Source organism: Centroberyx affinis, unplaced genomic scaffold (genome assembly GCF_046629955.1).
Source record: "Centroberyx affinis isolate AG114_WGS23_722 - 3 ecotype Tasmania unplaced genomic scaffold, CSIRO-AGI_Caff_v1 ptg005516l_1, whole genome shotgun sequence".
Taxonomy (NCBI): domain Eukaryota; kingdom Metazoa; phylum Chordata; class Actinopteri; order Beryciformes; family Berycidae; genus Centroberyx; species Centroberyx affinis.
This window is the reverse complement of record NW_027282770.1, coordinates 52,459-66,649: the sequence shown is the minus strand read 5'-3', so window position 1 is coordinate 66,649 and position 14,191 is coordinate 52,459. Positions and strand designations below refer to the sequence as shown.

At 41.5% G+C, this 14,191-nt stretch overlaps 1 protein-coding gene across 1 annotated transcript; it reads left to right on the top strand.

The window, feature by feature from the left end:
- Positions 1-436: 436 nt before the first annotated feature.
- LOC139667420 (large ribosomal subunit protein uL1m-like) lies at positions 437-12,273 on the top strand (the record flags this gene model as incomplete). The annotated part of the gene is made up of 6 exons (XM_071546870.1): positions 437-520; positions 1,020-1,091; positions 2,515-2,626; positions 3,741-3,841; positions 6,143-6,224; positions 12,098-12,273. Coding segments are annotated over 6 exons (564 nt in total), but the record flags the coding sequence as incomplete, so codon positions are not given.
- Positions 12,274-14,191: the final 1,918 nt, after the last annotated feature.

Genomic DNA, 14,191 nt, shown 5'->3' with positions numbered 1-14,191 from the left:
TGGCTAAATACAGCGGCGAAGAATAAAACCTCACCAGCCGGTTTTGTTTCCTGAGCTCGGATCACAGCGCCACCGCAGCGTTCCTCTGACAGCCGTACGTTCCACATGAGAGAGACCGGCTCGCCTCCCTGACTGGTCTCTCTCTCCACTGTCTGTGCAGAACACACCGGCGTGCCTCCATGCTCAGTATGCAAAACCGATGTTGCGATGCATAATGAATTAAGAACACTCCTGGGAAATGAAAAATTAAACCGGTGGCGGAATAAATTTAATACTTGATTACACGAGCTTGGTCTAGCCATGTATGAGTGACATGCCTAAGATTGTGGATTTTTACATCTTCATTCTTTATTTATTTTTTTTTCCCACCCAGATCTGTTCTCTTTTGTCTGCTGTTTATTGATAACTGGCCTAATTGAATCTTTTCCCCTTGCAGAAAAGAGTCGACCCGTTCGTCAGCACGGTGCGCCTGCCGCACCCCTTCAAGACAGGGCTGAACAAAGTTTTAGTTTTCACCGAGGTAATCTTGTTTTGTTTTTTTACCTCACCTTCCCTCCCTGTCTGCATCATTGAATTTTAATTTCATAGCCGATTGATTGTTGGTTGTTGATGCATTGTTTTAATTATGTCTGGACGTCTTGCAGATGTGCAACTCTGACACCTTTTTATCTGTCAGCTTGTCAGTCGGTATTGTCTCCTCTCTCCTTTCCTCTCCCCTCTCCCCTCCTTTCCTCTCGTTGTCTCCTCTCCTCTCCTTTTCCCTCTCGCCTCCTTTCCTCTCCGTCTCCTCTCCTTGTCTCCTCCCCTCCTCTCCTCTCCTCTTCTCCTCTCCCCTCACCTCTCCTGTCCGACGCACCGGCAGATTCTGCTTAAAATTCCTGCCGAGCGGTGCGGGTCACGGGCCGTAACTCAGACCTGCACGTTAACGACCGTAATGAACGACACCGGTGGGGTCCGCCAGACTCTGACACGCCCCCCCCCCGTCAGACCTAAGTGAGTAACTCTGTTTTTCTCTGCAGGACGCTGATCAAGCTCAAGTCGCCCAGGAGAACGGAGCCGCGTTTGTCGGAGGAGCAGAACTCATACAGAAGGTGAGCCGGGGGGAACCGAGTTAACACTGCAGTTATGAAGTTTACTTTTTCCCCCCCAACATTTATTTTTGCCAGAGAAGATTTGCTGAGAGCGCAAGCTGTTTCTCAGCTTCGCCCTGCATCAAATTCACACAGTTGAACACCTTCAGACTGGGAGCTGCCCAGTACAACCACAGTCTGATGCTGCTGGTGCAGTTCAAGTTCAAGTAGTTTATTGTCATATGCATTAAAAACATTCTAATGCAATGAAACACTTGTGCTCTGGCTACTCCCTGGATAAAATACTGCATGTCAATCTATACAATTATACAAATATACACTATACACACCATATCACCATATGCAGAAGTACATACAACACATATACTGTATTTGGGGGCTTTAAATGCCTTGTTCTAAGACACATTGGTGATATGCCACTACTATAATTGGAGAGCAGTTTGTGTGTTTGTGTGTCCCACCATGGAGGAGAGGAGAGGAGAGGAGACGAGGAGAGAGGAAAGGAGAGGAGAGAGGAGACAAGGAGAGGAGAGGAGAGGAGAGGAGAGGAGAGGAGGAGACAAGGATAGGAGAGGAGGGGAGGAGACAAGGAGAGGAGAGGAGGAGAGCAGAGGAGGAGAGGAGAGGAGACAAGGAGAGGAGACAAGGAGAGGAGGAGAGGAGACAAGGAAAGGAGGAGAGGAGTCAAGGAGAGGAGACGAGGAGAGGAGAGGAGAGGAGACAAGGAGGGGGAAGAGGGGAGGAGAGAGGAGAGGAGAGGGAAGAGGAGAGAGGAGAGGAGACAAGGAGAGGAGAGAAGAGGAGGAGGATATAAATTCTAGTAAGCTTTATTTATATAGCACTTTTCAAAAATCAGTTTACAAAGTGCTTTACAAAGAAAAACGAAAAACAAAGACAAATGCACAAATGTACAATCAGTTAAAAGCCAAACTATGAAAAAGTAACTTGAAGAGCTTGAAGAGAAAATCAAACTCCAAAGACAAACGATAAACAAACATAAATGGAGGCTGCAGCTTTGGAAGTTGGAGAATTGTTCAGCATTGGTGGACGTTTGAGGTCAACCGAACACCTTGTTGTTTTTATTATTTAGCCCTTTGCCTGTATTTGTCCTCACTCTGGACAGATATCTGCATGTCTGGACAGATTTCTGTATGTTCTCCCATCTGTACACCTGATAATGTAAACAGCAAGTGATGTAACCTGCAAATCTGTCAACAAAGACACTATCTTTATGTATTTGCTCTTTTCAGCTTCACATGGCATCCAAATGTTCAGTTGTAACTACTTGTATCATCTCCAGTGCTCTCTGTCTCTGTCTAACTCTTATCTGTAGCTCATTCTCTGCTGCTGTGACGACCCAGTTCCCCACAGGAATCATGGGAGTTTCATCTAATCTGATCTGATCTGATCTATTCTACTCCAGATCGTAGATGATGAGATATCAGCAGACTTCTATGTGGCGGTGCCAGATATGCTTCCTAAACTCGTGCCTCTGAAAAACAAACTGAGGAAGAAGTTTCCCAAGACCAAGAGAGGTAAGCTGAAGGCCCTGTCCCTTTTCGTTTGTCAACTACTGTGTTTGCCCCAGATCGAAGGTAAACTGGCACTCTAAAAAACTAGGAGTTAATTAGTGATGATACGCATGTGTGTAACAAATGGATGCATGACACAAATGGCACAAACCTCAGGAACAATCCAAACTAGACACTCAAAAATCTGGGGCTTCATCTTGGATCTAAAGGGAGCTAATAAGTAAAAGTTATTAAGTAAAAGTTTATTTATATAGCACATTTCCTACACTGGGAAACTCAATGTGCTTCACATAAAAGCAAAACTGAAACATAGGACAACAGTACAAATTGTACAAATACACACACATATATACAGCTCTGGAAAAAATTACCAGACCACTGCAAAATTATCAGTTTCTCTGGTTTTACTGTTTATAGGTATGTGTTTAAGTAAAATGAACATTTTTGTTTTATTCTATAAACTACTGACAACATTTCTCCCAAATTCCAGATAAAAATATTGTCATTTAGAGCATTTATTTGCAGAAAATGACAACTGGTCAAAATAACAAAAAAGATGCAGTGTTTCCAGACCTCAAATAATGCAAAGTAAACAAGTTCATATTCATTTTTAAACAACACAATACTAATGTTTTAACTTAGGAAGAGTTCAGAAATCAATATTTGGTGGAATAACCCTGATTTTCAATCACAGTTTGCGTCTTGGCATGCTCTCCACCAGTCTTTCACATTGCTGTTGGGTGACTTTATGTCTATTCTACTGTTGCACTCAATAGAAGTCATTCAGGATGACGAACACCTGCTAAATGCCTAAAATATTTATTTTTTCATGACGAAAGAAGACATCAGTGCTAATCTCTCTCTCTCTTTCTCTCTCTCTCTCTCACACTATCTCTCTCTCTGTCTCTGTCTGTCTCTCTCTCTTTCTCTCTCTCTCCCTCTCACACTCTCTATCTCTCTGTCTGTCTCTCTCACACACTCTTTCTCTCTGGCTGTCTCTCTCTCTCTCTCTCTCTCTCTCTCTTTCTCTCACACTCTGTCTGTCTCTCTCTCTCTCTCTCTTTCTCTCTCACACTTTCTCTCTCTCTCTCCCCCTCTCTCTCTCCCTCTCTCGCAGGTTCGGTCGGCATGAACATTCCCAAGATGCTTCAGTTGTTTATGACGGGTCATGAGTACCTGGTGGAGAGCGAGTGCTACGTCCGAACCCAAATAGCCACGGTAGGTCAGGCGGCGGCCGATAAGTTTACATCCTCCTGTCAACCAAACCGATTGAATGTAGCTTTTAAACGCACAAGGAAGAGGCATTTTTTACATGTGAAGTTTGAGCACAAGTCTTTACAGTCAAGAAAACAAACTGATGAAACGGTGTGAGGCGGCGGTGCGTTCCCAAAAGGCAGCAGTAACACAAAGACGGTAAAATGGGACAAAACTTTGGGAAACGTTGGTTGTGTTTAGGCTCTAAATACATTTTAAATCAACTTGAGCATCGTAGGTGACGTTTCAAATTGCCGAAGATCAAGGTCATTTTAAATCGGCAAAAATGATCAAGGGAATTTCCACCAGTCCGTCCTGCTGCTTTCCTGAGTTTTGTCCAAACACATGACAGCCTGAGGATGAGGAGGATTTTTTTTAGCCTTTCAGTCGCCTTTTTACACACAAGGGAGTTACAGATTATTGAGTTTCTTCACATCCTTCTCTGATGCACCAGTACATCTTCACATTTCACCAGAGGTTGTTGCAGCACCTCCTTATGGAAGGAGGCTGTTAAGTGTTTTGCTCAAGAAAACCTTAGACCATACTCCACACATACCATACACATACTCCACACAAGGCATACATACGCTGATTGACTGATTGATTGACTTGACTATTCGATAAATTAAAATACAATCTACATACAGTACTAAAATTCATCAGGATATCGCAATAAAGTCTCATGACTTATTTCCATTGCGGTCCTGAGGTCTAGGCTAGGAGGCAGGCAGGAAAAGGGAGTGACATGTATATGCTACTAATATCCCATTTTTACACTAAAACACCTAATAAAAACATCAATATTATACAATCATGAAAATAATAAAAAAAAACCACACAAGTTCAGAAACCAGTCCAAACTTAGAACTGTCCCAGAAAAGATGTTTCACTAATTTACTCAGCATCCATTTTTTCAGTTGTTTTTTAAAACTATTCAGAGAATGGGCAGATTTAATTTCGTTTGGGATTTTATTCCACTCCTCCCCCCCCGTGTAGAGAAATGTGCTTCTCCCTACTTTGCTGTTTAGATTGGGTTGTTTCAGGTTAGATACACTAGCCCTCGTGTTCAGGCCATGAGAGTCCCGAACATACTGAAAATACCCAGAAAAATAATTTGGACATAGACCTTGTACATTCTTATAGACCATAATAAGTTTTAACTGTTCAACAGGGAGCCAATTCAACTCTTTAAAACACTAACGCAAGTTCTTGACCTGTAACAGCGGTGTACAACATAATAAAGAAAGAAGACTAAGCAAACTCAGATATCACACAAGCAAAATATCCTGCTGTTTTTCCCTTGTGAGCAAGTGAGCAATATGGAAGCTGCCCTTTGTAAAACACTGTTCAAGTTTTTCGTAATCATGTAGCCAAAGGAAATTCATAAAAACGGTCATTTTGCGATACAACATGTTCTTAGATCAACATCTGGGGGGAGGGGGAGATCCCTCTCTGCCTCAGCCCACCCAAGGTTTCTTCTAAGTTTTCTTGGGAGTGTTTCCTTGTGTGCATTAGGGTGTAAGGCTGTGGGTGCCGGGTAGGTTAGGCTGTAGAATATGTAGATTGTTTGTCTTGCTAAATCTGCTCTTGCCTACCTTGTGTTTTTCGCTGTGCTTGTCCTATATATTTTTGTTCACCATTGATTGTGTTTAGTTAGATCTAGCTAGACACATTCTCTGTAAAGTCCTCTGAGACATGCTTGTGATAAAGGGCTGTATAAATAAACAAACTTGACTTGACTTGACTTGAGGCGGACACACTGACTGATGTGGAGATCAAACCTGTGGCCTTCTGCTTACAGGACCGGCTCTAATCTCAAAGCACTTTAGCACAGTGTCAGATGTTTCTGAGGCTCCTTTAGGGGAAAGAAATGTTTACAACATTGAACTGTATTGACTGTCTGCACCAAAGCATATTCATAATATGAAAGGTGCCTAGTCACACTTTCTGAAATGCTCTGCACAGCTTAATATACACTTTGAATTATTGTAGCTGCATAATATCGACAGAGTGCATCCAACTATTATGCAAAATCAATATAAAATATTTTTGCCCCACTGCAATTTTTTCGGTCATTATGACTGCTGGCCAATTTGTTATTTGTTTAAATTATGAAAACGGGGAAAAAAGCGGAGAAAAGAATCTATAGAGGGGACACAAATGAATCTGGAGGGACAAAAGATATTTTAGTATAGCATTAAAATAAATGATTTGTCTGTAGGATTTGATTTGACTGTGACTCATGGTTGTCTTGTCTCTCTTCAGCTCGACATGCCAAGTGAAAACATCTTCGCCAACCTGCAGGCTGTCGTGACGGCCGTGTGCTCCCACCGGCCCGCCAGCCTGGGTTCGTCCTACTGTTTATTTATTTATTTATTTAGTAGTTTATTTGACAGGGACTGTGCAGTTAACATAATTGCACTTCACAATTGAAATATAAAAGATGTTTGTAGCTGCTGCTAATTTCCCTAGTTGGGCTTTTTTTTTTTTTTTTTCACAATATTATTAATTTCATATGATTTTCAACGCCATGAAATACAGCCTTTTACATTCATATAATATAAAACACAACATAAAATTGCTGCATTAACACAAAACAAAACAAAACAAAACAAAAAAACAACAAGAATGCTCCTCCTGTTTTAACAAATGGTAATCTAAACAAAATGGAGTATATTAATTGTAATAGATTCAAAATATAACAAGTATTTAGAAGAAAAATAATTAAAAAAAGAAATTCTACAAGCTCAGAAACTGCATTGTCCACAAAAATTAGTCAGTCACTCGATCATTTGTTAAATCTAAGCCCTTAACATAATTAATGTAGGAGATCCATATATTCTCAAATATACACTGTTTAGCCTTTAATATGTAAGTTATCCTTTCTCATGGAAGGCTTGATCTGCTTGGTCTGTGAACCAGGTGTGTCTGTTTTCCATAACAGTGCAATACATTTTTTGGTGTTAAGCAAGCATCTAGTTGGGCTTTTAAATAGAATACAACTATCTAAAATGTCTTGTAAAGGCTACTAAAAAGTAGAGAGAACAGACTTTTCATGGTTTCTCATTGGTTGAGCTCAGAGCAGGACGTTTTTTTGACGGGTTGCCAAATATCCTCTTTGACAGTTTTACCAGCTAAATAAGCTTTTTAGCAGAGAGGACTGGAGCACACTGTTTGTTAATAGTTGGTTATTTGCCAAAGTGGCTGTTAGAGAGGAAAAGCTTTTAAGATTTGCCAGCATTTGTCTGATGGCTGGTTTTAATTTCCCTTGCTGTTTCGGCTACACAATGCTGCAGACTGGCATAAAACAAGAGCTGCTCAACAACAGTCCAGTCCACTCACCTTTTAGTATTCTTATGTATTTAGACAGAAGGCAGAGAGGAGACAGAATAGGGGAAACGCAGGAGAGAAAGCGTTTGGGATTTGATCCTCAGCCAGCAGGGTTCATGTAGTTCCAGATTTGGGAATTTTATCGGAGGTTATTGACTGAAAACCCCCCATGTTCTCATCCAAATGTTGCTGAAGAGAAGGGGTAAGAAGTGACTGACATGGGCAGTTATTACCCCGTCCGGTAAATTAACAGCTGCCCAAGTAAATTTTGGTTTCAGATTCATTTTGATGCTGTGATGCATGAAACTGGCCTTCAAATCCCGGGCCTTTCTCGTCAGTGTAGCTTTCAAAAAAACAAGCTTCAATGCATTTAAACACTGAAACTGTGTTAGTGAATGAAAATGAACATCATTGGCAGCGGATGGTTTCGGTTAGACAGTCATCGCTTCTTCCTGTGCCGCCACAGACTGAACGGAGGCAAAGAAACGCATCCTCCGCTGTGTGTTGAGGAGCTGAACTATTTGTAATCAGCTGTAAATTACATTTGCGTCACAACACAGGCGATAATAGGATGGGGGTATAATGGTGAGCTAATGAAGCCTCATTAGGTTACACCAGAGTGATAGACTTGAGCAACTGAAAAAGTAATTGGTACTGAGCTCGCTAAATGAAATGTCACCGCTGAAGTAAAATGCAAACCTGTGGGAGACGCTCATTCAGGCTGCGTTCACATCAAGCAGGTTCTGAACAGTTACTCAGACTCTGCAGTGTGTCCTCCTTTAGTTCAGCTCACCAGGTCAGAAGAATGACTGCGTTTACATGGACTTGAGTATCCCGGTTATGAGGCTTATCCCGGTTTTGATCATATTCGGGATATGGCGTTTACATGGAACACAGAAAAATCTGGTTATTCTTATCCCCGTATACATGATAAATACTAGTATCGGTTACTGATTACTGCATGCTATTTGCGCAGGCGCCTGTGATGTTTACAACACAAACCGACAATTTTGAAATCGTTAATCTGATATTCCTCTGTAACTGTTAACCTTAAATTAATTTGACTGTTTGTTTTGATGTTTGGTAGTCATGTTTCTTTAGTATTTTCCACCTGACCTGACTTGCTCCACTGTACGTGTTGGGAAACCGGCGTCCTGTAGTCTGTGTACTACAGTCAGCATTTCAATGCTTTCTCCCATCTAACCTGCCAAGTATATTTAATTCTTTCATCACCGAAAGACAAAACTCAGTTTCCTCATCGCTCCAGAGAGACGCTGTCGTTTCCACCATTGTTTGTGTTTTTCTGTTCCATCTCTTGGCTGAAGCCGCGCCTGTGCAGGTAGTCGGCAGCGGTCAGAAACTGGGATCAGATGTTTACATGCAACAGGATCCCGGTTTCTTTCGGAGTATTCCAGCTAGCATAATCGGGTTTTTCAAAACCGGGATAAGGGCTTATCCAGCTTTCTGAAATCGGGATATGATGTTTACATGCACAAACACAAAAACGGGATACTTCAAAAACCCGATCATAACCGGGATACTCAAGTCCATGTAAACGCAGTCAATGACCTTTGAACTCTGGTGGCACCAAATGACGAGAGAGTCTCAGTCCTCTAACAAGAGAACTGCGGTGCGGTTCGTTAATCCAACCAACTACAGGAAAGCACCCCGAAACGCAAGGGATTATGGGTAGAAGGAGACGGACGCGGTTCCTCATGCTTGGAAAGCCTAGCAGAACAACATGAAGTCTGGACTGATGCTCATATTCAGCTACTTCTTTATGTGTTCTTAACTGGTATGAACACCAGAGAGAGGCAGAGGAGTCCATCATGTTAGATAAACTTAACTTCCTCCCTGCCGCCAAAATCTCTAACCTGCAGGATGACAGGTGACCAAACCTCTGTCCAATAAATGAGCTGCTTGTGAGTCATGTGACTTTAGTTTACAAGCTCTGGTTCGCCTGTAATCGGTCAGTATGAACCTAAACGAACCAAAAATACAAAAATGTAACGTGAACTTTTGAACTCTGGTTTGGACCAAAGAAAACCAACTGTGTGTGTCATCGCTCTCATATTGAGCGTACATTTTTAGCGTGACCTCTGACCCCGGAGGTGTTGACGCCGCGCTCGGCCCGCTCGGCACCGCAGGACGTCCTTCACGCTGCAGTAGCTGTTCGTTTGAAGCGGCTCGCTCGGCTCTGTGGTTTTCCACAGCCGAAGCAGGATCCGGCGATGAAGCCACCTGGGCGTTTCTGAACTCTTGTCAGCAAAGAGCCGCCTTTTGATTCGGTGCCAGCCCAGCGAGCGTCACGCAGCGGGTCGACTCCCAACGCCGGAGCGATGATTTAATTACCTCTGCACCCGGGAGTCAAGGATCAGATGAGCCGAATATCTGGAATGCTTTGCGTTCGCTTGAATTGGCTGCGTGAAAAGCAGGACTCAGTAATCCCTTAAAATAACCTTACATTTACATTAATTCACCCCTTAATTCATGAAAAATCTGACTCCTTACTTTCTAATTTAATGTAAAATTCAGGCAGACAGAAACTTTCCCTTAATAACTCATTAGTAACCTGTAAACCTGCATAAAAGGCATAAAAAATCCCTTAATTACTAGTGTCTCTGTGAATCCACCCATGAATAAATCCCTTAAAAACCCACAACACTAACTTTACTTTCTTAAAACTATGTTATTTTCAATGGATAATTAATGTTTATGTAATTAAGGGCATTTCAGGGATCGAGTTAAGGGGTTTGGTGTCGCAGCGGGAGTCGTTTGAAAGTCCTTGACACGTTTTTCTGTTCATTCACAGTAATGTCTTTTAGAGGGTCGTTTCAGCAGAAGTTAATGGCTGCCGAATGGGCAGAACGAGAGGAAACTTTGCACATACTAATGCTAAAAAACTGGAGGAAAAGAAAAAGAGTGGAAGAGCATTCTGTGTGGGTGAGGAGAAGAAGAAGAAGAAGAAGAAGAAGAAGAAACCCTGAGGGGCTTAGGAGAAGTTTTCATGCCAAAAGAAAAAGAAGAAAAAACGCTGACAAATAGAGACGAGGGAGAATCAGGCAACAGAAACCAAACGAGGAGGAGGAGAATGAAACCAAAATAACAATATGCATGAATAAGTCATTAAGGGAAGTAAAATAATAAGTAGGGGAAATGGAATAATTTAAAATAGTCCAGATGCAGGGAGTGGGAGTGTGTGAGAGAACTGCTGTTTAACACCAGTTCCTGCTGACAGTCAGGCTTGTATAGAGATCAGGTTTCTGCTAGAGTGAGGCTGATGTATCAGGGAGATATTGGCCTTTTATTGAATATCGGATATCGATCAGTCAGTGTGTTTTCCACCTCTGATATGATGCAGGTTCCTCCCTGAACACAGCTACATGAAAACTGCAATGACATTTTTTGTCTTTGCTCATTTTATTTCTTCATTTAATTGTTCGGTAAAGTTTTTCCTTTTTTTGTTTTTTGTTAATTAATTCTTAATTTAAAGGCAGTAACGTCTCCCAGAGTTTCTGTACCATTGAATTGAATTGGTGTGGTGGGTCACTCTGCCTTAAAGGAATAGTTCACCCAAAAATGAAAATTCAGTCATTATCTACTCACCCCCATGCTAGAAGAAAATCGGGTAAATTTTCTTAGTCCATACTGCAGGCCCTGAGCTTGCCAGCTGAAGTCTGTAGCAGCTTTCTCCAAAACAACTGAAGTAGCTGGAGACCTGTCTTCAGACTTCAAAAAAATAACGGAAAATAACCATAAAATGTCTCCATGCAGCTCTCACAGCATAATCCAAGTCTCTGGAAGCCAACAGATCCCAAAGTGACTTGAAAAGACATTTACACCATTATTTAGCCGAAATCTCCACTCTAGCTGTTATTTCAAAATACCTCGGCCTCGATATGTAAGACTAGCTCCAATTAGCAGAAACAAGACTTCCGGTTTGGCCGTTTAGCCTTCAAAATAAAAGCGTGAGATTTTTGAATAGGTAGAAGTACTGTTTTAAACCAATTACTTTGTATTTAATCATCAAATTCAGTCAGTTGGCACCCGTATTAATGTTATGATGGTATGATAGATTTGTACAGGTCAGATTTCATCACAGTCACTGAAATTATGTGAAGATACTGTATGTTTACTAAACTTATCTGGATGTTACTGACTATTCTGTTTCTCCTTCTCTTCCTCCTCCTCCTCCTCTTCTTCTTTTTCTTCTTCCTCCTCCTCTTTCCCCTCCTCATTCTCTTCCTCCTCCTCTTCTTTTTCTTCTTCCTCCTCCTCTTCCCCCTCCTCATTCTCTCTCCTCTTCCCCCTCTTCTTCTTTTTCTTCTTCCTCCTCCTCTTCCCCCTCCTCATTCTTTCTCTCCTCCTCCTCCTTCTCTTCCTCCTCCTCCTTCTCTTCTTCTTTTTCTTCTTCTTCCTCTTCCTCCTCCTCATTCTCTCTCTCTTCCTCCTCCTTCTCTTCCTCCTCCTCATCTTCTTCTTTTTCTTCTTCCTCCTCCTCTTCCCCCTCCTCATTCTTTCTCTCCTCCTCCTCCTTCTCTTCCTCCTCCTCCTTCTCTTCTTCTTTTTCTTCTTCTTCCTCTTCCTCCTCCTCATTCTCTCTCTCTTCCTCCTCCTTCTCTTCCTCCTCCTCCTCTTCTTCTTTTTCTTCTTCTTCCTCCTCTTCTTCCTCCTCCTCATTCTTTCTCTCTTCGTCCTCCTTCTCTCCCTCCTCCTCCTCCTCTTCTTCTTTTTCTTCTTCTTCTTCCTCCTCATTCTTTCTCTCTTCCTCCTCCTTCTCTCCCTCCTCCTCCTCCTCCTCCTCTTCTTCTTTTTCTTTTTCTTCTTCTTCCTCCTCTTCATTCTCTCCCTCCTCTTCCTCCTCCTCCTCCTCTCCTTCCTCCACCTCAGGTCCTTTCATTGAGCGGGCCATCATCTCCAGTCAGACCAGTGAAGGTCTGTGGTTCAAAAACGAAGATGTTTTGTCCAAACCAGAGAAGGAGGAGGAGAAGAAGAAAGAATGAGCTCACACTTTCATATTGAAGATGTGTTCATGTATATAATCGCTGTGTTGAATAAAATATTGTACTGAGTTTGGTTTGAGTTTTTCTGAGCAGCGTTACCTGTTAAGAGTTTCCTATCAGTGTAAAAGGAGGATGAATTAAATTAAAAATTAAATGTCTTAAATCTATTAGAGGTCTTATTTTATTCACTGTGTAATGACAGGTTGCTTAGATGCAAACAGAACAGGTTAGTAGAACAATCTGCATCCTGTCAGCTTTACTAAACACAGTTGGACTTCATGTCACTTAACAATTAATTTCCTGTTCTTTTTCTTCTTATTCTGCCCATTTATAGATTCAGACGTTTGATTAGGTGTTCAGGAAGAGGCTGGTTTCAACCGCTTTGATTCTTTTGGTTTTTAAATTGAACTTCAGTTCTATTCCAGGCAGCATTGAACAGGTCTTGAAAGGGCTTTCTGAAACCTGCAGATAACCTGCAAAATGTCTTTAATATAAAGTCTCAAAAATCCTTGAATACTGCTGAATGCAGGCTTGAATTCAGTGTTCGTCTTAGAAATGTCCCGGTTTCTGTGGCTGCTGTGTTTCTGCTGTGAAAGCAGTACTACTGTGAAGCTGTTTTCAGTTTCATGGCCATTTCTAGAGACAATATTGGTCTTGTATTCAGGTGTAATTCGCACTTTAAAAACTCTTATGTTGGACTTTATGAAACATTGTACCAGCTGTCAAGTCATATGTTCATCACAAGCATGTCTCAAAAGGCTCAACATACCATATACATACTACATACACATATACTACATCATACTATCAGGGTTCCTACACAGGCCTGGAAAGTCTGGAAAAGTATTAAAAATGAATTTGATCATTTCCAGGTCTTGAATAGTTTGGGAATTTGAAAAAAACGTCTGGAAAAGTATGGAAAATGTTGCGGTTCAGGTCCGATACACACATAACTCTAGCTTTTATGTTGTTGTAGACCCACTTTGAGTCCACAGTTTTTGTTGATGTGAAGAATAATGTTCAGATAGAGGGACGCTCTTATTACCCAGCCGCTGTCAGCATGCATTATATCAAATACCCACCAAAATCAAATCCGGTCAAGAACATAGGGTCTGGGAAAAATATGGAATTTTAAAATTGAAAGCGTGTAGGAACCCTGCCAATCATCTCACATATTCTGATATTTGTGGCTGTGAAGAACAATCTTCATCTATACAGTGATATGACCTAGTTAGCAGGGGCAAGATGTCTATCTGCGTAAATCATATTGAACACCAGACAAAATCTTCAAAACAAATCAAGGTCTGGAAAAAGTATGGGAATTTTTTAATTGTAAAATGTGTAGGAACCCTGTACTATACTACACACAAACACACTCAAGCCTATGGACGATTTAAGAGTCTTCAGTTCACTTCCTGCATGAGAATGATGGCAGAGTGGCTGGTAGAGCAGACAGACTTCCCAGTTACATTCATAATTTAATTTCTAATTTAAACTGACAGTTTGCAGTTTCCCCATCCTGATGCCTACTCATGTGTTGCTGCTTCCTAGTCACACTCCTTCACCTTCACCTTCACGGTTCATTAGTTCACAGCAGCTCCCGAGTGTTGTGGAGTTTTCCTCCTCGGGTGCAGCACCTCCATCCGGACAGCAGGTGGCAGTATGGACACAGCTCAGATCACTGTGACCCCCTGAGATGAATTGATGCCTCTCTGACACCAAATGAAAAGTTTTATTTTCCCATTTTCTTTTGCAAAACTTTACTTGAATAATGATTGTCAGAAGCCTGGAGGCTACAAATACTGTGATTTCATATACTTTCATTCATTTCATACAAATTTAATAAGAAAATTGGTAGATTTACATGTTTATTGATTTGTAAGTTAGAAATGTAGTTTTTCATATTCCGGAAACCAACTTATTATCGTCTCTACTTGCATGGTTCTTATGGGCGTTGAAAGTTAGAAAGATCAAATGAGTC